General features: G+C 43.4%; 1 protein-coding gene across 4 annotated transcripts in view; it reads left to right on the plus strand.

Moving 5' to 3' along the window:
* The window catches only part of FYB1 (FYN binding protein 1), a 119,450-nt gene that overhangs the window by 22,707 nt on the left and 74,304 nt on the right, over positions 1-22,439 (plus strand). For 3 of the 4 annotated variants that reach the window (XM_014581770.3, XM_075932510.1, XM_075932511.1), the window contains exon 2: positions 21,096-22,245. In XM_014581770.3, coding sequence (XP_014437256.2) covers positions 21,096-22,245 — 1,150 coding nt within the window. Of the gene's footprint in view, positions 1-9,817; positions 9,973-21,095; positions 22,246-22,439 lie in introns of those variants that run through there. The other variant, XM_006139480.4, reaches the window with a different exon arrangement.

Consider the following 22,439-nt stretch of genomic DNA (forward strand, 5'->3'; position numbering starts at 1 on the left):
TTGCACAGGCAAGAGGCTATAATGGGGAAAGCTGGGGGGGCTAAGTGCAGGGGCCAGTAGCAACAAGACTACAGTCGGCATAGAATGGATGGGGCTTGCCTCCCCGAGCCAGCTATGCACACACTGCCCATGACTTCATCCCTCATCTTCTCATTGACAGATGTGATAAAGGTTTTAAGAACACAAGAACATCCATACTGTATCAGACCAAATATCCATCTATCCCAGTATCCTGTCTGCCAACAGTGGCCAATACCAGATGCCCCAGAGGGAGGGATCACAACAGGTAATCCTCACATGATCCCTCCCCTGTCATCCACGTCCAGAGAAACAGAGACTAGGGATAATATTCCTACCCATCCTGACTAATAGCCATTGATGGACCTAACCTCCATGAATCTATCTAGCTCTTTTCTGAACCCTGTTAAAGTTCTAACCTTCGCCACATCCTCTGGCAAGGAGTTCCACAGGTTGACTGTGCACTGAGTGAAGGAAAAACTTCCTTTTATTTGTTTTGAACCCGCTGCCTATTTCATTTGGTGACCCTTACTTCTTTTATTGTGAGAATAAGGTAAATAACTTTTCTTTATTCACTTTTCCCATACCAGTCATGATTTTATAGACTTCTATCATATCGCCCCTTAGTCTCCTCTTTTCTAAGATGAAAAGTCCAAGTCTTTTTAATCTGTTCCTATGGGACCCGTTCCAAACCCCTCATCATTTTTGTTGCTCTTTTCTGAACCTTTTCCAATGCCAATATATATTTTTGAGATGAGGCAATCATATCTGTATGCAGTATTCAAAATGTGGGCGTACTATGGTTTTATATAGAGGCAATAAAATATTTTCCATCTTATTCTCTATCCCCTTTTTAATGACTCCTAACATTCCATTTACTTTTTTCACTGCCACTGCACACTGAGTAGATGTTTTCAGAGAACTATCCACAGTGACTCCAAGATCTCTCTCTTGAGTAGTTGTAGCTAAATTAGTCCCCATCATAATGTATATACCAGTGGTCCCCAACGTTTTGGGGCTGCCGGGAGCCTGGGGGCGGGGCCGCTCACAGGTCACGTGACTGGGGGCGGGGCCAAGCATGCGACGCACACCAGAGGTCGGCACCAGCATGTGCTGCGATCCTGGGCAGGGGCTGCCCAGGTTCCACGTGGCACAGCCGGGGCTGGGGCCGGGGCCAGGGCTGGTGCGGCGCCCCTGGGGGCGGGGCCAAGGCTGGCGCCAGGGCCAGGGCCAGGGCATGCACGGCGCACACGGGGGCAGGGGTCAGGGTCAGCACCAGTAAGCGCGGCGCACCCGGGGCCGGGGCCAGCCATGCGCCCGGGGCTGGCACCTGCCGCACGCCCGGGGGCGGGGCCAGCCCAGATTGCTCCGCGGGCATATGTAAAGGGCCCGGCGGGCGCCATGGCGCCCGCGGGCACCGGGTTGGGGACCACGGGTATATACAGTTGGGATTATGTTTTCCAATGTGCATTACTTCATATTTATCAACATTAAATTTCATTTGCCATTTTGTTGCCCAATCCCTTAGTTTGGTGAAATCTTTTTGAAGCCCTTCACAGTCTGCTTTGGTCTTAACTTATCTTTGGTGCTTATCTTGAGCAGTTTGGTATTGTTTGCAAATTTTGCCACCTCACTTTTTACCTCTTTCTCCAGATCATTTATAAATAAGTTGAATAGGATGGGACCCAGGACAGACCCTCGGGAGACCCCACTAGTTACCTCTCTCTATTCAGAAAGATTACCATTTATTCCTACCCTTTGTTTCCTGTCTTTTAACCAGTTCTCAATCCACAAAAGGACCTTCCCTCTTACATCATGACAACTTGCTTTACTTAATAGCCTTTGGTGAGGGACCTCGTCAAAGGCTTTCTGGAAATCTAAGTATACTATATCTACTGGATCCCTCTTGTCCATATATTTGTTGATCCCCTCAAAGAACTCTAGCAGATTAGTAAGGATTGATTTTCCTTTACAGAAACCATGTTGACTTTACCCCAACAAATTATGTTCATATATGTGTCTGACAATTTTATTCTTTACTATAGTTTCAAATAATTTACCTGGTACTGACATCAGACTTACTGGTCTGTATTCGCCAGGATCACCTCTAGAGTCCTTTTAAAATATTGGCGTCATGTTAGCTATTTTCCGGTCATTAGGTAAGAAAGCCGATTTAAAGGATAGGTTACAAACCACAGTTAATAATTCTGCAATTTCCCATTTGAGTTCTTTCAGAACTCTTGGGTGAATGCCATCTGGTCCTGGTGACTTGATACTGTTAAGTTTATCAATTTGTTCCAAAACCTCTTCTAATGACACCTCAATCTGGGACAATTCCTCAGATTTGTGACCTAAAAAGCATGGCTCTGAAATAATCTTTTAAATAAAGTTTTGTTAAATGTATTTCTAGGTTGGAGCAGGAGGATTTAGCTGTATTCCACCAAAATATCCTTTTAGCCGTAGCTATTTTCTAATTCGGTGTGTGAGAAATTTGTCAAACAAGACTCTCCGTGACTGATAGCAACTTCAAAATCTTATTTTATGATCAAACTTTATACAAATCTTTTTAAAAACAAAAAACTGCCCACTTCTGATGGTTTATATGTTGTGGGCATTGACCATCAAAATGGGTGCCTCTGTACAAAATATACGTCACTAATTCTCTTCTCCAATGAGTTTTTAAGGGTACAAAAGGACTTTAGGCTCCCAGTTTATGTTGAAAGTTACTGGTTGGTAACAGATTTTCTAACTTCTTTATGTGCCTTGGGGAAATCTCACCTACTTATTCTCAAGGCACAGGGGAGACAAATGTTAAGATACACAGAAGATGGAATGCTTCCTGGAGCTTGAATGCTTCACGTGCAGCATTTTTTGAAGGACACAGAAAGGGCAGTTAGCAGATTTGGATTCAGACTCTACTCCAAGTGATACAGTATAGTACAAAAAAGGTACAAAGTTAGTTATGAGCAGAAAATCAAGAAGACCTTTTAAGTCTGGCCGTCATATGACATCATATCATTTGCATAACTTCTGGCAACAGATTTGCAACTTCTTGCACATTTTTCTTTTCTTACACAGAAAAGAGAGGGAAGGATAATGTTATAGCTAAGAAGAGGAAGTCCACTGTGTTTGTTAATTCTATCAGTTCCTTTTTTCCTTTTTCCTTCTCTTTCCTCATCGAGAAATCAGCCGTATGGGGATGCTGAGCGGTAACAAGTCAATGTGATAAATTCCTGGTCTGAGTGCAGGGACATAAAAGAAGTGCTTAGCAGCAGAGAAAAAATTGAAGCAACTTCTCTTTGGTCAGGGAAATCTGATAATCACCATTTATAGTTCCCACACTTCTCTTCCGCATGCATGAGGTTATTCCTGACCAAGCAGTTTCTAAAATTAATCTAAATAGACAAGTTAGTATGGAACATATTTGCATTCATATGAAGGCCATAGATGTCCCCCTCTCATCTCACTCACTTGGCCTTCCTCTCAGACATTTCTACAGTTCGGCTGGATCATCAGCTACCCAGTTTTACAGTGGAAAGGCTGCAGACTTTTGTTTGGCCTTTCTGCCACCAGGGGCCACTGTGATACCTACTGAACTGATAGCCCAGTGTGCCCCCTGCTGGAGCCAGGCAATGCAATCAGGCAGAGATGGCAATAGAGCAGGGTGGGGCCAGATCCGGCCTGTGGACTGAGCATCTGGAGCATCTGGCCAGTTTCTATGTATATCCTGCTGTCCATGCCACCGAATTTCCATGCAGTGACTCAGTCAGCAGAATCGTATTTAAATGGTTCCCAGCTCCCGATCATGATGCTACTGCATTAGGGGCTAGAGCCACGAGCCTTTTAAATAGCCACAACAGCCCTGGGCAGCTGTCAAGCAACATGGCAATGGCAGGGCCAGGAGCTACAAGCCCTTTGTTGTGTCTTTATTCAAAGCCTAAAGCCACAGACAACCTTGGGAGAGGCTAGTACCCAGCTCTGCCCCTCTGCCCCAGGCCCTGCCCCTTTCAGAGGTGGAGCTGGTCCATGACCACATACCAAAGTTCATTGAGTTGGCCCCCTCTGCAAAAATTATTGCCCATCCCTGAAATAGAGGCTGCAGGAGGCAATGGGAAGAGCAACAACAGAAAGGCATAAGAATGCCCATAGTGGGTCAGACCAAAGGTCCATCCTGTCATCTGACAGTGGCAGATGCCCCAGAAGGAATGAAAAGAACAGGGAATCATCACATGATTCCTCCCCTGTCCCCCATTCCCAGCCTCTGACAAACAGAGGTGAGGGGCACCACTCCTACCCGTACTGGCTAATAGCCATTGATGGATCTAGTCTCCATTAATGTGTATGTTGAATAAAGAAATACATCTTTTTGTTTGTTTTAAATCTGCTGCCTATTCATTACATTTGGTGACTCCTAGTTCTTGTAAATAACTTTTCCTTATTCGCTTTCTCCTCACCAGTCATCATTTTATAGACCTCTCTTATATCTCTCCCCTTCTCTCCCCCCCCCCCCCCGCCCACTTAATCTTCTCTTTTCTGAACTACAAAGTCTCTGTTTTATTAATGTCTCCTCATATGGCAGTTATTCCAAACCACTAATAATTTTTGTTGCCCTTTTCTGAACTTTTTCCAAGGCCAAGATATCTTTTTTGAGATGAGGTGACCAGATTTACATGCAGTTCTCAGATTTATATAGAGGCAATAAGATATTCTATCTTATTTTCTATACCTTATTTGTATTCCTAATATTCTGTCTGCTTTTTTGACTGCTGCTGCTGCACACTGTGTGGATATTTTCAGAGAACTATCTACAATGACTTCAAGAGCTCTGTCTTGAGTAGTTATAGCTCCATTTGTGCCCATCATTTTATACACATTGTTGGGATTATGTTTTCCAATATGCATTGCTTTGCATTTATCAACATTAAAATTCATCTGCCATTTGCCCAATCACCTAGTTTTGTGAGACCTTCTTGAAGATCTTCACAGTTTGCTTTGGGATTAACTATCTTGAGCAGTTTTGCTACCTCACTGTTTACTCCATTCTCCAGATCATTTATGAATATGTTGAATACGTTTGGTCACAGGATGGACCCTTGGGGGGACACTGGTAGTTACCTCTCACTATTCTGAAAGCTGGCCATTTATTCCTACCCTTGTGTCCTATCTTTTAACCAATTATCAATCCACGAGAGACCTTCCCTCTTATCCTATGACAGCTTACTTTGCTTAAAAGTCTTTGGTGATGGACTTGTTAAAGCCTTTCTGGAAATCTAAGTACACTATATCCACTGGATCCCGCTTGTGAACATGCTTGTTGATCCTCAGCGAACTCTAGTAACGCATGATTTCCCTTTACAGAACCCATGTTGACTCTCCCCCCCACACACACATTATGTTTATCTGTGTGCCTGACAATTCTGTTCTTTATTATAGTTTCAACCAGTTTGCCCAGTATTGCTCAGCCTCCCTCACCAGCAGACCCAGGCAACTAGCAAACACCCACCTGCCTCAGCACCTGCAAGCTGAAGTATCACTGATCCCACATGCACCCACTGGGCTTCAGCCACCTTTGTCACCTCTGACATCACCATCAACCGACCTGTCTACTCCCTGGACAGCCATCAGCCTCCCCCTTGACACCTCACTCCAGCGCCCCACTACCTGAAACATTTCAGCCAGCACTCTCATCCCCAGATACCTCCAGCCACCTCCCATAGCTGACACTTTCAAGTTGCATGTCCTCCTGTCTCCATTGTTTATGCTGACCCACACCATCGAACATTATGGTAACATGCAAAAATTGTGCCAATATGCAAATGATCTCATTAAATAGTTGTCATTCTAAGTGTCACACATTATTCACAAGAAACTACCTGACTCTGGGGAGGAGATCACATACATCAGGGACCACATACATCTGTGTTCCTTCTGGATCCATAAGAGTTGCAATCCTGCAGTTATACCACACTTCGCCCCTACCAGGTGCTTCAGGGCCCATCAAATCATATCCTGCTCCTTTTAGTGGTCCCAGAGGCAACTGATGACACAGACATTTGTTGCCTCCTGTGATGACTGTGCCAACGTCAAGGCATCATGCCACCAACTCTGTAGTCTCCAGCTCATGGTTACCCCCTCTTGATCCTGGGTGGTCATCACTGTAGACTTTATTGTAGAATTACCAAGGCCCAGTTTATAGCAGTTTTGATGGTAGTGGATCACTTCATCCTTTGGATGGCTTTTTCTCTACTGAACAGACAGTCCGGCCATGTAATCTGCTTCCTTTGCTTAGGGCCCCAAATCTCCTTAGTTAATCACCAAATCAAAATCTCTCTCTAGATTTCTTCAAAGATTACATTGTGCTCATTGGCTCCTTCTTGGCTTCTTTCTCTGCCTCTGAGGGTATGTCTACACTACACGCTTATTTCAAAATAAGCTATTCCAGAATAGTTATTCCGAAATAGCTTGTTTCAAAAGCAGGGTCAAGGTTTGGTTGTGCCAGGACAATGGGATGTGCCTGGAATACTACTGTTTCTCCTAAAAGGGAAAGGAAGAGGTCTGCTAGCAGGCACAGTTATACTGCGGAATGACCTTGGGGGTAGGTGTATGGGTAAAAGAGTGATCTGCTGGGCCACAGAGTCAAGATGTTGCTTGCCACCATACATGGGTAAGGTTCCTGTGCTGGTAAGCTGCCGGCCAGCAACAGCCTCCAACAATCCAGACATCCATGGAGATCCCCTGGCCAAATACCACATGCACAGCACTCCAGCCAGCCCTGGAAATCTGCTGCCCCAGTCAGCCCCAAGAAGTTGCTGCCTAGACAATGTGGTCCCCGTCGCCCTGGCTAGCCACAGAGAGCTGCTACCTGGGCAACAGTAGCTAGCTCCAGGGAGCCTCCAGCTGAGCATCATGACCCCTGCTGCTCCATCCTGCCCTGAGCCCTACACATGTTTCCTGCCCTGCCCTCCCCATTCCCTGTCCTAACTTCTGCACTCCCCACCCCTTGTCCTGAGCCCTCACACCTCTCAGCCTCATGCCCTGACTCGTGTACTCCCCACCACCTGCCTTGACTCTGCACCTACTCCCCCCAACCCTGATTCCTACAGCTCTAGACCCATTCCCTGATCCCCCCACATCCCTAAGCTCCTGTCCCAATTCCTGCATCCCCCAAACCCTGAGCCTCCTGCCCTGAGCCCCTCCTTAAGGACTCATGCAATGTTGAGTCAATGTGCTAGTAATCATACATAACTGTACTAGAAGACTTACATGGAATTGCTCAGGTCCTTCAGGGCAAGGGGCTGAGAGTGTGGTGGGATGCAGGAGTAAGGGCAGCGGCTTGAGGATGTTGGGGGGACAGGGCTGGGGTGTGGGAGGTATGGGAATCAGGGTTTGGGGGGAGGACAAACTCAGGGACGGGGGTACAGAGCAGAGGTTAGGGAGCTTAGTGCAGGGGCTGGGGAATGCAGGCCTTGAGTACCTGCTAAAAATGCTTTATCAATCAATAAATGCCACAGACAGAGCAGAAAAAAACCCAGAAGACAGTGGCAACTGAAGTTGTAAAACCGTCCTCCTAAAGCACTTGAACATAATTTTTGACTGTGGATAATCTAGTGATCTGTTGCAAATGGTAAAAACAGGCAGCTTCACAGCGAGTTCACTGTATAAACTGTGATTCTGACTGAAGGACATTGGTTATAAGGTATACTCTCAACAGCAGTAAAGCAACTAGAGGTATATTTTTACATTCGTCCATTGTATGAAATAGATGAAAACCAGAAATTAGTCTATCAGTCAGAGCTACAAAGAGCAAGCAGCTCTTTCTTTGATCATCCCATGATTTGCTTAGTACTGATATTGTATGCAAACTCTGGCAGCAGTATCCATCTGTATCAAAATAATGTTGATGTTTTAGCTCTCAAACAGAGATGCAGATCAAAAGCTAAACTGTCAATAGCCAGTAAGTGAAAACTTCCTTGGCATTTAGTGTTGAGTATTCCTTCTCACTAACAGCATGAATTGTATAAATGAAATACAGTGTATAGTAAAAAAGATAATGAACAACATGTATAATTCAATTATATTAAAGAAAAAAAGATGGGAGCGGGTGAGCATTCATGCGTTACATATTCTTTATCCAGTAGTTCTTGTCCCAAACTGGATATTTTGATTATTCAAATGTACAGCAAATCTTATTGCATCTCTTCGTGTGATCTAATCCTACACCAAGGTCACAAAAGTCAGCTGTGATGGTTGTTTTCAGTATTTATCAATTATTTAGAAGTGTATGCATAGATGGACACATTTGCACACACACAATACTCACATGGTCTTCAAGTGGTTAATACCTTAACCCTAGTTCTGGCTCCTGTGCTTAGCTGTAAGGATTGTGGATTTAAAAGGTAGATAGAAGACAAGATGCATAGGAAATAGAGGCAGTTTAGTGACAGATTGTTCTCTACTTGTGAATTACACAAGTACAAGAATTAGAAACTTAAGGAAGTTGTCCTTGTGACATTTTCCCCCGTGTTGTTTTCTTTCTAAGGCATTTACTTCACACCGTAACATTTTGGTCTGAAAAATCACTAGATCTCCTGAGGTCCAAAGAGTTTCTTCTTCTTCTCTGTCAACTCTTGGCTGCCCTTCACCGCAGTCTCTTAGCAGGAGTCAGGCTGCCAGGAATATTCTGCATTCACTGATTCTGATTCCTCTAGAACAGTGGTTCTTGTAGTGTGGTCCACGGACCACTAGTGGTCCCCAGTTGTCTTGCGGGTGGGCTGCTGCTCCCCATTCCCCCGCAGGACATTGCTTGCCTGGAGGTTTTCACTGCCGCTCCCATTGGCCGGAATCACAGCCAATGGGAGCACCAGAGGCAGTGTGTGGGAGCAGCGGGAGGCACAGAGTTAAGTAAGTGTTCCCCAGTCTCCCCATGCCCAGATCCTACACCCCCCACCTCATTCCTGCACCCTCCCTCCCAGACCCTCACTCCTGGCCTGCTTCTGCACATGAACTCCCAGTCAAACCCCCGCCCCCAGATGTCCTGCACCCATTTTGTCCTCATGGGTGGTTGGCTGGTGGTCCACAAAAAGGTCTGAGTTGAGCAGGGTGGGCCATGGGCCAAAAAAAATAGAGAACCACTGCTCTAGAACCAATACCATCAGAGATGTTGCTGCCTGTGAAATGGGAACTCTGCTAAGTTAATGCTAGCAAGGTCAGCATTAATGTATCAGGAAAGGACCTGGAAAGATGAGTAGGTACAAATGCTGGTAGTGCAGCCCAAACCGAAAAGTTTAAGGTCCTTATTTCACAGCCTGTTCTGATTGCAATGACCAGCCTGAGTCTGATCATTTCAAGTGTTGGGTGAAATATGATTTTATCCATGCCACTTTGCCCATCTTTATTTGAATTATAGATTACTCCCAGTGCCACAGAGCTGCAGGCACGTGTATAACACTTGGGTTAAAGAGAGAGAGAAAGAAAAGAATTCCTGCCTGTTTCATTAATCATGGCACAGGAAGGGCCAAATCCTGTAAAATGCACACTGACTTCTTGGGGTGCAGGCTTTGTTTCTGGTACCTGAACTAAATGTATAATTGCTATGCACTCTCTTTTGGATAATCACATGGAGAATATTGCTGATGCCATAAGCCTGAACAAACTTGTTTTTAGTTCCTTCCCCCCCCCCCCCCCCCCACGTTTCTTGCTCAATATCCTGTAAGTATTCGAGACAGAGAGTTTTTGAGAATTGCAGTGTTGAGTTAATGAAATCCACACTAGGCTTCATTCTGCAACCCTCTGCCAGGAAAAGAGGTTCAACACTCTGTGCGCTTAGGAATCCCATGCACAGGAGAGCGGCAGCAAGGCCACAATGGGGGTGAACTTGTGATTTTGTCACACTAAGAGAACCTGAAGACTGTCAATTTTTCTGGCCTTGCCAAAATATTGCAGAGCAGAATGCAGGTAAATGCCATGTATATTTTACAAATGATTGTACAGAATGCCAGGAGAAGAAGGCACATTTGACACTATTTGCCTCAATACAGTTTCTTCTGGAAGTGCTAAGTGAGCTGGAGAGCAGATGAGATCAAGGCACAATACAATACATTATTTACAGACCTCAGTGCAGACCTATTGCAAGACTTAAGTACCACAACATTGCCCCCTCTCTCTCTCTGAAAAAATGCACATGTGAAATTTTCTGAGTTGTTATAAATGCCTTACATCTTGAATACTAACTGAAACACTGACATCAAGTGGTATGTTATGGTTGTGACCAGTGATTTCTTTCCTAGCATTTTCATGGATATTGTTTGTGTTTGGTTTCGTTTTCTTGTATGCATTGTATAGTGGTTGAATATGGTTAGGTTTTTTTATGGTAACCTGGATTGACCTATTAGTATAGTATCTATCTTGTTTGTAAATAGCCAAGGAAGAAATTTTTTGTGATGATTTATTATTCAGAACAGTACCATTTTTATTCATAGAACCAAAACCTGAAGTAAATCTCCTTGAAATTACATAGGCTACAGATAACTGCTAGCATACAATCCTTTAAAAATAGTGGAAAGGATCAATAGCTTTCAGTGCTTAGGAACACAGAAGCATAGACATAGGTGAGAGGATTATTCTAAGAGGGGTGGGCGAGATTCTGTGGCCTGCACGGTGCAGGGGGTCAGACTAGATGATCATAATGGTCCCTTCTGACCTTAAAGTCTATGAGTCTATGAGACAGAGCTGTTGTGTAAATTCTGATGGAATAGATGGTCCCAGAAAATCAAGTGATCCATCCCCTGTCGCCCATTCCCAGTTTCCGACAAACAGAGGCTAGAGATAACAACCTTACCCATCCTGGCTAATAGCGAGTGACGAGCCTCTCCTCCATGAATTTATGTAGGTTTTTTTTTAAACCCTGTAATAGTCTTGGCCTTCACAACGACCTCTGTAAAAGACTACCATGGGTTGACTATGCATTTTATGAAGTACTTCCTGTATTTGTTTTAAACCTGGTACCAATTCATTTCATTTGATGATCTTATGTTTTGGGAAGAATTTTGTAGACCTCTATCATATCCCTCCTTAGTTATCTCTTTTCCAGATGAAGAGCCCCAATCTTATTAATCTCTCCTCATATGGCAGCCATTCTGTATCCCTAATAATGTCATTGCTATTTTCTGAACTTTTCCCAATGCCAACGTATCTTTTTTTGAGATGACACCCACATCTGCATGAAGTATTCACGATGTGGGCATACATGGATTTATATAGAGGCAATAAAAATCCAACGGGTTAATATGGTCATATCACTACAATACTAAGAAATCAAATAATATTTAGGGATTTGAAAACAGAGACTTTGAACTGCTTAATCCCATGACAAACACATTAGACAATTCATGCCAAAGTTTGAAAAAGTATTGATTAGGGTATATACACACACAAAAAAAGAGTTTTAAAAAGTTTTTTGATAATCAAGTGGTTATATTAAAAAAATCAAAACCCTTTTAGGGAGAGAGAGAGAGAGAGAGAGAGAGTGATCAGTTGGAGACTCTTATTTTGTTAAATGATCCTTCTAAGAGGAGAAGAAAAGGTTCGTTCTGCTGTTGAACTTTGAATTGGCAGCTTTTAATAGTAGTTACTCTTCCTGCTTTTGACAAAACAAAGAGGCACAAAAAAGAAGACGGTTGGCGGGGAAATGCAGGTTTTGTTGATGCTCTCAGGATACAAGGCTGCTGTTCAGTGATGAATTAATGTTGTAGGGTAGCAGGTCAGCCATGATGGTTGATGCTTTATCGGTGGCTCTTAATCTGGGAGGGCTAACCTCTCAGGGGCTAATTTGGCAGATGTCAGGGGGTAGGTAATAAGTTTAAAATACAATAGGTATTCTTTTTTATTCAACATAATGTATAAGAAAATGAAATATAATAAAAATGATTCATTGTAATTTTCTTTTTGTGTCTTGCCATTTTAAAAAGGAGGAGGAGGAATTTTGGTTTATTGGTTTAGCTTATGGGGTAGCAGTGCCAAAGAGGTTAAGAACCACTGCTCTAGATCCTGGTTCATTCCCCTGGTCTGGGATGTCATCTCTTATTATTATTTTATTAATAATGAAGTTTATAACATTACAGCATAAAGGAGAGAATGGGGACCCATTTAGAGTCCAAATAGAGAAGGCTGACACAGGGTGAGAAAAGGGATATAATACACAAGCAGAGTGAATGATATGATGATTAGTTCCACTTGGGGGGGGGGAGGCAAGGTAAGGACAGGAAAGAAGGTGGATTATGGGACAGAGGTAAAAAGGGTAAGAAGGACAGATGTGAAGGAAAGCTGAGGTGACGAGATAGGTGAATCTGGTCAGGTCCCTCTTCTTCACTGGTCCTTCTGAGTTTGGGCATAGCTGGATGAGCCATTTCATCTGGTCATCCTGGTGCCATGTCATGGTGAATCAGGTAAAAAGATAATGAAAGGGGCCAGGAAGCAGATACTAGAAATAAAAGAATATGAGAGAAAAGGGCAGACAGAGTAGGGGCTTTCACATGTCAAACTAGAGTCCTTACTGGTACAGAGGTGACATACTGATGCTGAGGCTCACCAACAGAGGACAGCATCTAGGGGGCATGGCAGAGATCTGTTGGGCTATCACCAAGGAATCCCCCCTACCCTCCAATTATTTTCCACTCGAATGCCTAGAGTCTGTTTCTTTGAGAAACCCCAAGAGGCAGATTGGAATCCTTTCCTTGATTTTGTTCACCAACTAAGCATTATTTCCAACACATCAATTTTGGCCCATTAATTTGTATTCCAATGTTATTTACCAATCATGATCTTAACACAGCCCTTAGGTTGCATCACAAGCCCATTTTCATTGGATGAATTCAGTTCTTTTGTACCTTTTCCATCAACATTTCTTGTCACTGGTTATTGTAACATTTGATGGACTTTCTCCCACTCTCCAGCAGTGGGACTTACAATTTGAGTAGACCCCAGAGGTGTAGCAAGGGTGTTATGCGCCCAGGGGCATGGGCAAAATTTGTGCTGCTGCCACCACGGCACAGCAGAGCCCCAAACCAAGCGCATGGCTGAGCCCAGCCATGGAGACGAAAATGGTCACTTAGCCATCCTGAAAAGTACTAACTTCAATGGAGGCAAAAGGCACCAGAACATCCCAGGAACAGGACTGTGTTTTGCAAAATAATTTTCAGATCTATATTTTTCTTTCTTTTTTTGGTGCCACTTTTCCTGGACTGTTACTATTTAGTTCCTTTTTTGACCTGTTCCTGGGCAAGATCTCACTTCCCTTACTGGCTTGCAGATGCTGCGTGCCTTTCACTAAATATGGAACATGCTGGAGTGCATTGTTTTTCTCCTAGAATTGATGCTATCATTGTTTTCTCATAAATTCCAAAACCTTCTGCAAACTCAACCAGATCTCAGTCCTTCACAGAGTTTCATTTTTTTAGGCTATGTCTACACTAGAAAGGTTTGGTGACAAAAGAGTTGTTGACATGCAAAAAATCACCAAAACTAAAAACTTGTCAAACATATGTTTCTGTCACCCGTTGTTCACATTTCATGGCCACATTGTTAGCTCCTCTGTCGACAGAAAGAGCAAAGCAATATGGGTAAGCACCCCACAGTGTCTGGCCTCACCTTCAGTTGCTAAGCACTGTGGGAATGCACAACGTAGCACTAGGCATTTTGGTAATGTGAAAAATATCCTGTCAGCCACTTCTTTCCTCCCCAGCTCCCCTGGGCTTCCGGCTTATTTTGGCACTACTTGAATGTCCTTGCTGCAAACTCCATCATCTGCTGTGAGAAATCATGGCTCCCAGACTTCTCTCCCATGATCAATGTGCTTAGGACATCATGCACTGCAGCAGAACTACTTATGCACTTAAGAGCAAAGGATTAGAACTCTGATGCAGATGACATGAGTGACAGAGACAGCAGCAAAGGGGCACTGCATTGGGCTGTCACAGAGCACGTGTGCACGGTAGAGCGTTGCTTTTGAACTAGGGAAACACCGACTACAGATGTGGGATGGCATGCAGGTGTGGGTTGAAGATGTGTAAAGCACATTTTCTGGAGCTGTGTGCTGAGCTGGCCCCTGAACTGCGGCACAAGGGCACCCGAATGAGAGCTGCTGTCTCAGTAGAGGTATGTTGCCATTGCTTCGTGAAAGCTGGTGACTCCCAATTGCTTCTGTTCAGTTGCAAATCAGTGTGGGGTAGGGAAGCCTATGATCAGGATAGCACCTATGCATGTGTGCAGGGCAATAAATCGCATTTTGATGGCTAGAACTGTGACTCTGATAAAAGTGAATGACATAGTGGCTGGCTTTGCTGACATGGGCTTCCCAAACTGTGGTGGGGCAAGTGATGGCACACATATTCCCACCCAACCTTGCCTCAGAGTATGTCCATCAGAAGGGGTAATTCTCAATGGTGTCCCAGGTGCTTGTGAATCACCATGGGCATTTCACAGATGTAAAAGCAGGGTGGTCTGGAAAGGTACGTGATGCACACATCTTCAGGAACAGTGGCCTGTACAGAAAGCTGCCCGCTGGCACTTTCTTTCCAAACCCGAATATTACAGTGGGGAATGTGGAAACGTCCATAGAGATCCTAGGTGACATGACTTACCCCTCACAGTTCTTGCTCATGAAGCTTTATACCGGGCACCTAGACAGCAATAAGGAGTATTTCAACCACAGGCTAAGCTGATGCCTCATGCTTGTTGAATGTGTCTTTGGCAGATTGAAAGTGAGATGGAGCTGTCTCTATGAGGAGGCTGCACCTTTTGGATGATCATATCTCCACAGTGGTGGCCACATGCTGTTATTCACGTAATTTGTGTGAGAGTAAGAGTGAAGCATTTGGCCATGGGTGGAACAATAACACACAGTACTTGGAAACTGTTTGAACAGCCAGAAACTCATAGGCTGTGTCTACATTGGCCCCTATTCCGTAATAGGGATGCAAATGTAGCACTTTGGAATAGGCAAATCCACGGGGGATTTAAATATCCCCCGCGGCATTTGCATTAACATGGCTGCCGCTTTTTTCCGGCTTGTAGATAAGCCGGAGAAAAGCGCCAGTCTGGATGCGATCCTCTGGAAAATAAGCTCTTTTCCAGAGGATCTCTTATTCCTAAAGAGCTTATTTTCCAGAGGATCGCATCCAGACTGGTGCTTTTCTCCGGCTTATCTACAAGCCGGAAAAAAGCGGCAGCCATGTTAATGCAAATGCCGCGGGGGATATTTAAATCCCCCGCGGATTTGCCTATTCCAAAGTGCTACATTTGAATCCCTATTACGGAATAGGGGCCAATGTAGACACAGCCATGGTGTCAGAGGAGCCCACAGGGTGGCCATCAATATCAGCGAGTCTCTGAGGAACCATTTTGACTATGAGGGGTGCTGACATTTTTGTGTTATGGGGTTGCCTCCCTGTCTCAACCCACTACTCATCCAGAGTGAGGCATTCCCATGAAATTAAAGGAATATTTCAGCCTTCCACATGGGCCAGAGTGATTGATGTGGGTTGCATCACATAAAATAAACTCATGGAAACCTGCATGATACTTGCCTTTATTGATGTCTTTCAGTCAGGATACTTGGTAGGGGTTATTGGAAAACCTCACAATGGTGTTAATGTCTAGCTGTTAAAGTCAGAGTTGCTTTCACAGGGAGCGGAGTGTGGTAGGGGAAAAAATTACTTAATTGTGAAAATGAGTGTGTGGGCAGAAAGGGAGAGTTGCTGTGAAGAGTTCTGCATTTGTTGACAGGGAGGTCTTTGGTTCTGTTCGCTCTGCATCTTGATAAGATGCTTCAGCACCTCATTTTGGTCTTCCATGAGTTTAGCATGCACTTATTGGTTTGTGTTCTCACTTGCATATCCGTAGTTCTTCTGTGCTCCCTTTTCTCTGTTTCAAGTGGTGAATGACACGACACAACCTTGACCAGATCCTCCTTTGTCCTCTGTGTTTTTTTGTCAGTTGGCAGAGTCTGTCTGCAGTTGAACGTGCCTGGCTTTTCAAGGTCTGGTCTGGAAAAGTAACAATAACAATTAACAAAGAGTGACTGTACTTTTCATGAGAGATTATAAAATTTAATTAAAATGCACATCTCTGACCAAAACTCGCCACCTTTCTTGTTACCCTAGATGCAAACACAGACCTCTCCAGACCTTCTGATCATGCTGAATTTTAAAAGTAGAAGGAAAGGGGGAAAGAAGGGTTGGGTATGATTCTTCAAAAAAGTACAACCCAGGCTTGTGCAACAGATGTCCATGGAAACAATGTGTAGTAACCCTACACTTGTCCATGGTCTGACATTACTCGGGTTGTTATATCCCTGCTGAAGGTTAACAAGCAAATCCTGGCTCAGCTTATACACATGAGTGTGGGACGCCTCAATCCTTATGCAGCCAAACTCAGTGCCACCTTGGTTCCAGCAGCACAGTCTGGGGAATGGTTTGGGAGAGTGTTGTACCACAGTGGTGGGGAAATGGCAGCCCTGCCATAGAATCTCCATGAGGAAACTGAAAAGTACCTCAGGCAAACCTCCGGCCGCATCCCCCAGCAAGATTCTATTGATAGCTCTGTGTACGTTGATGCTCTGTATGGATATAATGCAGAGATATATAGCCTCTGGTTGCTCTATGCCTCTGCCACTCCCCTCCTCCCCGGCTGCAAAAGCAACTTCCCGTGCTGCCACAGCCTCCTCCCCCCCCCACTCCCGTCCCTCCTCCGTGCTGCAATATACAGCAACTTACTATCCCACGCCACACACCCCCAGCTGCCCTAGAACAACCTATCCACCTTCATGGCCACCGCCTCCCCCTCCCACTCCGGGTTTTGTCACCAAAGTTTGTCAGTGTAGACAAGGCCTTAGAAGCGCTGATTATGGCCCCTAACTTTCCCCAGCTGTTACGGAGAGATGAGAGGAGAAAGAAAAGCTATCACAGGTGGGAAATGTGTCCAGAATGAGGAAATGGCTTTGCCTTTATAAATCAGATTTGTATGTATTTTTCATGAGAACTGGGTGTTTCTTACGCTTAATGTAAAGATTGGTATCGCTCCCAGGGGAAGGGGAATGCGTGCCTGTATATGTGCTCATTTGATCTGAGCAAAATTGCTTTGTTCTTTTGTTGATTGATCCAGTGCTGCTGTTTGCTTGAAAAAGAACACCCAGAAGAGGAAGTTAAAGTGAAATGATCTCTGTTTTAACGAGAGCGCAGAGTGTGTACTGATATGTTCGTGGAGCAAACATCATTTCTGAGGACAAACCATGCTCCCACTTAAGACCAATTGCACATTTCCTAATAATGTCAGTGTGATTGGAACTGGGCCTGTTAGCTTTGTTGCATTTGAGCTGTATTCTGGCTTGGTGTAATGTTATACTTTTCCATTAAATTTAATAGCGAGTGGCACCTGCTAACCCCAACATAAAAATAAGTCCTGGGCCTATAAGTCCTTCCATACAAGTGGGCTCCAGACCCAGTGTGGAGCTTTATTGGAGAAAATAAGTGATTGTACTGGTACAAGGTTTTGCTCATGCAAAGTTCCTTGCAGTACCAAGACCCTGGGAAGCAGAAATAGAGCTTTGTGAGAAATGCAACTACAACTGGATCATCAAGTCTGGATAAAATCACAATTGCACAATTTTCAGCATGCTGACACCAAACCCTTTTTGAAGTTAGAAAACCATGTTTTTCCCCTCATTACTGGAAGTGGAGGTTGAAAGACCAAAAAGCTTCTCATTGTATTTCCTACTAGACTGTAAACAGGAAGTGCAAGAAATAGCCTAAACTCTGGTTATGTGAACCTGCCTAGTCCAACAGGTTTGAATATCAGGCACCCAAATATCTCGGTACTTATTCAAACTGAATCTAATCTCAGAATTTTTTCAAGTGCCCATATTATTAACTGCAGCATTTTGTCTGCAGCTTTCTGCACAGACGTATAGTCACCAGATTGGTTGCCATGGTCCCTTTGGAGGGAGAAGCGCATTAGATATGGTGTCTATTCCATGTCCAGGGGAAGATTCTGTATCTGGCCCAATCCCTGTAGAGAATCCAATACATCATCCCTCTACCACCTCCGGTCAGTCAAGAAGTACACAAGGAGCCAGAATTTGGCCCTCAAAAAAGAAACAACAAGCAAAGCCTCCACAACTTTAAATCACAATTTAAAAAAAGAGAAAAAAAGATTCTTGTTCTGTTGTCCTGACTACTAAAAACAAGTAAGAATGGGCATGTTACTAATTGTGTCTCCTTGCTGCACATGCTCACTCACCATTCCCTTTTTTCTCTGGAGAACTTGCAATCATGTATGAAGAAGGCAAGAGCTGTTCCCTGTTCAAAGCATAGTAGAACTCCAGGGTAGAATGTATAAATGAAAGGGCCAGTTATGTGCTTGAATTCCTCTGATCTCTAATGAAGTCAGCAAAAGCTAGGGATTCTCCACACCTTATGGGAGGAGCTCAGCACTTCACAGGCCCATATTGTATTTAGCTAAATTATTGAAAGGCTTTCAGGATATTCCCTTCTACTTCTCAGTTGATAGCCATTGTGCTTCATAGTTGAAACGATGCATGTATAAAGGGAAAGCTTTGGTTTCCCACAAAGCAAACATGTAGGCTGTGTCTGCATTGGCACCCCTTTCCAGAAAAGGGATGCTAAAGAGACCAGTCGGAATTGCAAATGCAATTTAAATATCCCCCGCGGCATTTGCATGAACATGGCTGCCGCTTTTTTCCAGCTCGGGGTTTTGCTGGAGAAAAGCGCCAGTCTAAACGGGATCTTGCGGAGAAAGAAGGAATAAGGGATCTTCCAGAAAAGGGCTTATTTTCTGCAAGATCCCGTCTAGACTGGCGCTTTTCTCCAGCAAAACCCCGAGCTGGAAAAAAGCGGCAGCCATGTTCATGCAAATGCCGCGGGGGATATTTAAATTCCCCGCGGCATTTGCAATTCCGACTGGTCTCATTAGCATCCATTTTCCGGAAAGGGGTGTCAATGTAGACACAGCCGTACTGTTCTGCTATGTTTATTTGTTCTGCATTTATTGGATACTGAATCTGGTTTGCTGGGTTTGGTTCTTTTTGCTTTGATAATTGTGAGGGGAAAAAAGATACATGAAGTAATAAAACATGTAGGTTGATCAAAAGCTCAATGAAATCCATACAAAGATTTCTGATTCCCAAGGACTTTTCATGAACCCCATAGTGAAAATATTCCACTTGCCATATGTCAGGTGAATAATTTATTACATTTTAAAAGCATATATAAGTGTAGTAAGTGCTGCTTATTGCAAAAAACACAAAGGAATTTGCAACAAACTGTGCCCAACCAATGGGAGAACTAATTACCATGAATAATATATATCGAAATAATCCTTATAATTTAAATCAGATGGAATATGGCAAATACTGTTATCCTTCCATTGAAAACAACCATCCACTGAAGGTATCTTTTGAAACAAAGGCAGAAGTATTCTGTCTTCTCTCTGAAGCACCTGGCATTGGCCAGCATCCAAATACGAAATACTGAGTTAGAAGAACCACTGGTCTAACCCAGCACAGTCATTCTTACATTCTTCTTTTTGACTTCCAAGGAGTTGATTTGCAACAATTCGTCTCAGCATCAGTTTGGTAGGATTTGGGAGGGGTGGATTCCATACAATTTGTCTTTTTAATAAAAGATGCTCCAGAAATCTTATTTAATCAAACCTCAAATTTCAACAATAACAACAACAAAAAAGCGTATTTATTAGCAGCCAGATTTCCAGCACCTGTAAGAGCTGTGGTCAGATTCTGTGACTGGCTCATATCTGCAAGTTTCATCTTGTAACTGTCATTTAACAGAGTGTGAGTACAGAGATCATTGTAAATGAACACATGTGAACTGGCCAAACTACTAGGCACTGAATGGAAGGAATACAGTAGCCATCTGCATGTTCCTGCAGCATTCAAACACACTACACGGCAGGTTTTGAACATCTCTGATTGCTAGGATTCCATTACATGTATTTTAAAAAACCTTGCCTTGTGACACAAATAGTGTAGTCAGAGCAGAGACCTGGGAGCCAGAATTCCAGAGTTCTATTTGTGACACTTTTTCTACCTTCCCATTGAGGAAATCCTTTCCTATTGAAGCTTTTAGTCTGGAAGTTGGATTTTAGTGTAGTTAGGCTTTTGTGTATGTATGTATGCACACATGCATGTCAGTAGTAGTTTAAACCTCATAGTATCTATAGTGAATGTGATCTTGATCCTGCAAGGAATATTTAATGTATTGGAGTTAATACAATAAATAAACAAAACCTGGTCTTTTTAATAATTAGAAACATTAACCAAAATTAAATATTTGCAGTGAGCATTAGGGTTATTGGGGATTTTTTTCCCATTTGTTTGTTTCGCTTTTTCTTTCTTAAAAAAATAGAAAGTGGGTATGGGAAATTCCAGCTAAAGGTTACATATTTCAACCCTTTTCCCCCCATTTTTTCCTTGGTTTTCCTCACCACTTCACTCTCATTTCTCAGTTTCAAAATGGAAAAGAAATAATAGAAGAAAGAGAGGTGAAAACAGAAAAAAAGAAGGAAGAAAAAACCCTGGAAAAAACCCAGGGTGTTCCAATTAACACAAAATAGTTGGCAAAATAACAGTATATTATTATACAGGTCCAAAACCTGCTTAATTTGACTGATAAGTCTAATTTTTATTTAGGAATATTATTTACAAAATTAAGGAGGGTTTATGTATAATGTGTCACTTCCAGGTTCTGCAAATAAAAAGAAAAGAAGAACAGAAATTACAGTCACAATGCAGTAGGTTACAGAACCAGTCAGCAGAAATAATGTCTGAACTGAAAACTTTAAAAAATTGTTTAACCACGGCGAAGATATAACAAAACAGTCAACTTGTTTAGCCATACAGGAAGATGTGTTACAATATCTCCTCAACCAATCAGTAGTGCTGTGAACCTCAGACCAGGAAACCCTTTTAAATACAGTATATGTGAACATTACAACTAAGACTTCTCACTTGCTGCTCTCTCTTTTTTTCTTCTTCTTTCTGGTTGTAGGCTGGCAAGGCAGATGTGAAGGCCCTCATGGCGAAATTTAATGCTGGCAACCACCCATCAGAGGACGTTTCGGTTAGCAGTCAACCTTTCAAAATCCCAGGACACCTTTCTGCTTCAGGATTACAGGCTAGGAAAGCTGCACTTGAGAAATTTGCTAATCCAGGGAATGCTAGTTCTCCTTCAGGTTCCAGTATCCACAAGTCTGCATCTCCTAAACCGTCATTTGGAGTAAAACCTTCTACTGAAGATAAAACAGAAAAGGATCCCAAACCTCCCTATCTGAAACCTAAGAAGTTGGACTCTCCGCTTAATGCAGCTAACAAAGAAGCTGATGGAAAGTCTGGGTTCCCTAAATATATGGGTCCTAAACCCCATGAACTGCCAAAAGAAGATTCCAAGCCTGTGTTTCCAAAACCTGCTGTAAACAAATTCCACAACTCTACCACCCAGGAGAATGACACAAAGCCGCTAGGACTTAAGCCAAATTTTAATTCTGCACCACAAGAGAGTGGGCCAAAACCTGCATTTTCCAAAGTAGCTGGGTTTAAAGAAAAGTTCATTGCTGCATCACAAGAAAATGATCCCAAGCCTCCTTTCCCTAAGCCACCCGTTGGATTAAAACATTCTGGAAGCCCTGATGTTTCCCACCACGAAGATATTTCCAGTAGAGCTGCACTTTTTACTAAGGGATCTTCAGGCTCCCTAGGCCCCAGGCCAAAAATACAGTCATTTAAATTACCCAGGGAAGCAGCAGAAAATAGCAGTAATGGAACTGATGCCCCAGCGGGTCGTTTTCCTTCAGTGACTCTGAAATCTGTTGGTAATCGAAGCAGCCCAGGACAGGTCCCAAAAAATGTTGAGGAAAAGACGGAAGATAATAGGCCAGGGATCGCCAAGAAAATTTCCCTCAATAAAATTAATCAGGAAGATTCTGGTCCAACTCCTCCTAAATTCCCCAAGCCACCTGCCAAGCTTGCTGCGGGAGGACCGTCACGCAGCTTCAAAGAGAGAGAAGAGGGTGACAAGAGTTCTGCAACCCCCAAGCACAAAGCATTAACGCCATTATTTAAATTGGGCCCGCCTCCCCAAAAGCCCAGCCGACCCCCAACTGTGGATCTGGAAAGATTCCGAAAAAATAGTGCAAGAGACAGTGAGTCCCTTTTTTACTTTATTGATTGGTTGATTTGCTACTTAATTCATTCCAGGTGAAATTTCCCATGTGTTCAGGGAGAGTGCATCATTCACATCCCACATATGCCTTTTATGTCGCAAGTGTTGTCCCCAGCATGGGGCAAAACCTACTGAAAGCAAGAGAAAAATAGTTGCAAAATAAAAATCACTTGA

This window comes from Pelodiscus sinensis, chromosome 6 (genome assembly GCF_049634645.1).
Source record: "Pelodiscus sinensis isolate JC-2024 chromosome 6, ASM4963464v1, whole genome shotgun sequence".
NCBI lineage: Eukaryota > Metazoa > Chordata > Testudines > Trionychidae > Pelodiscus > Pelodiscus sinensis.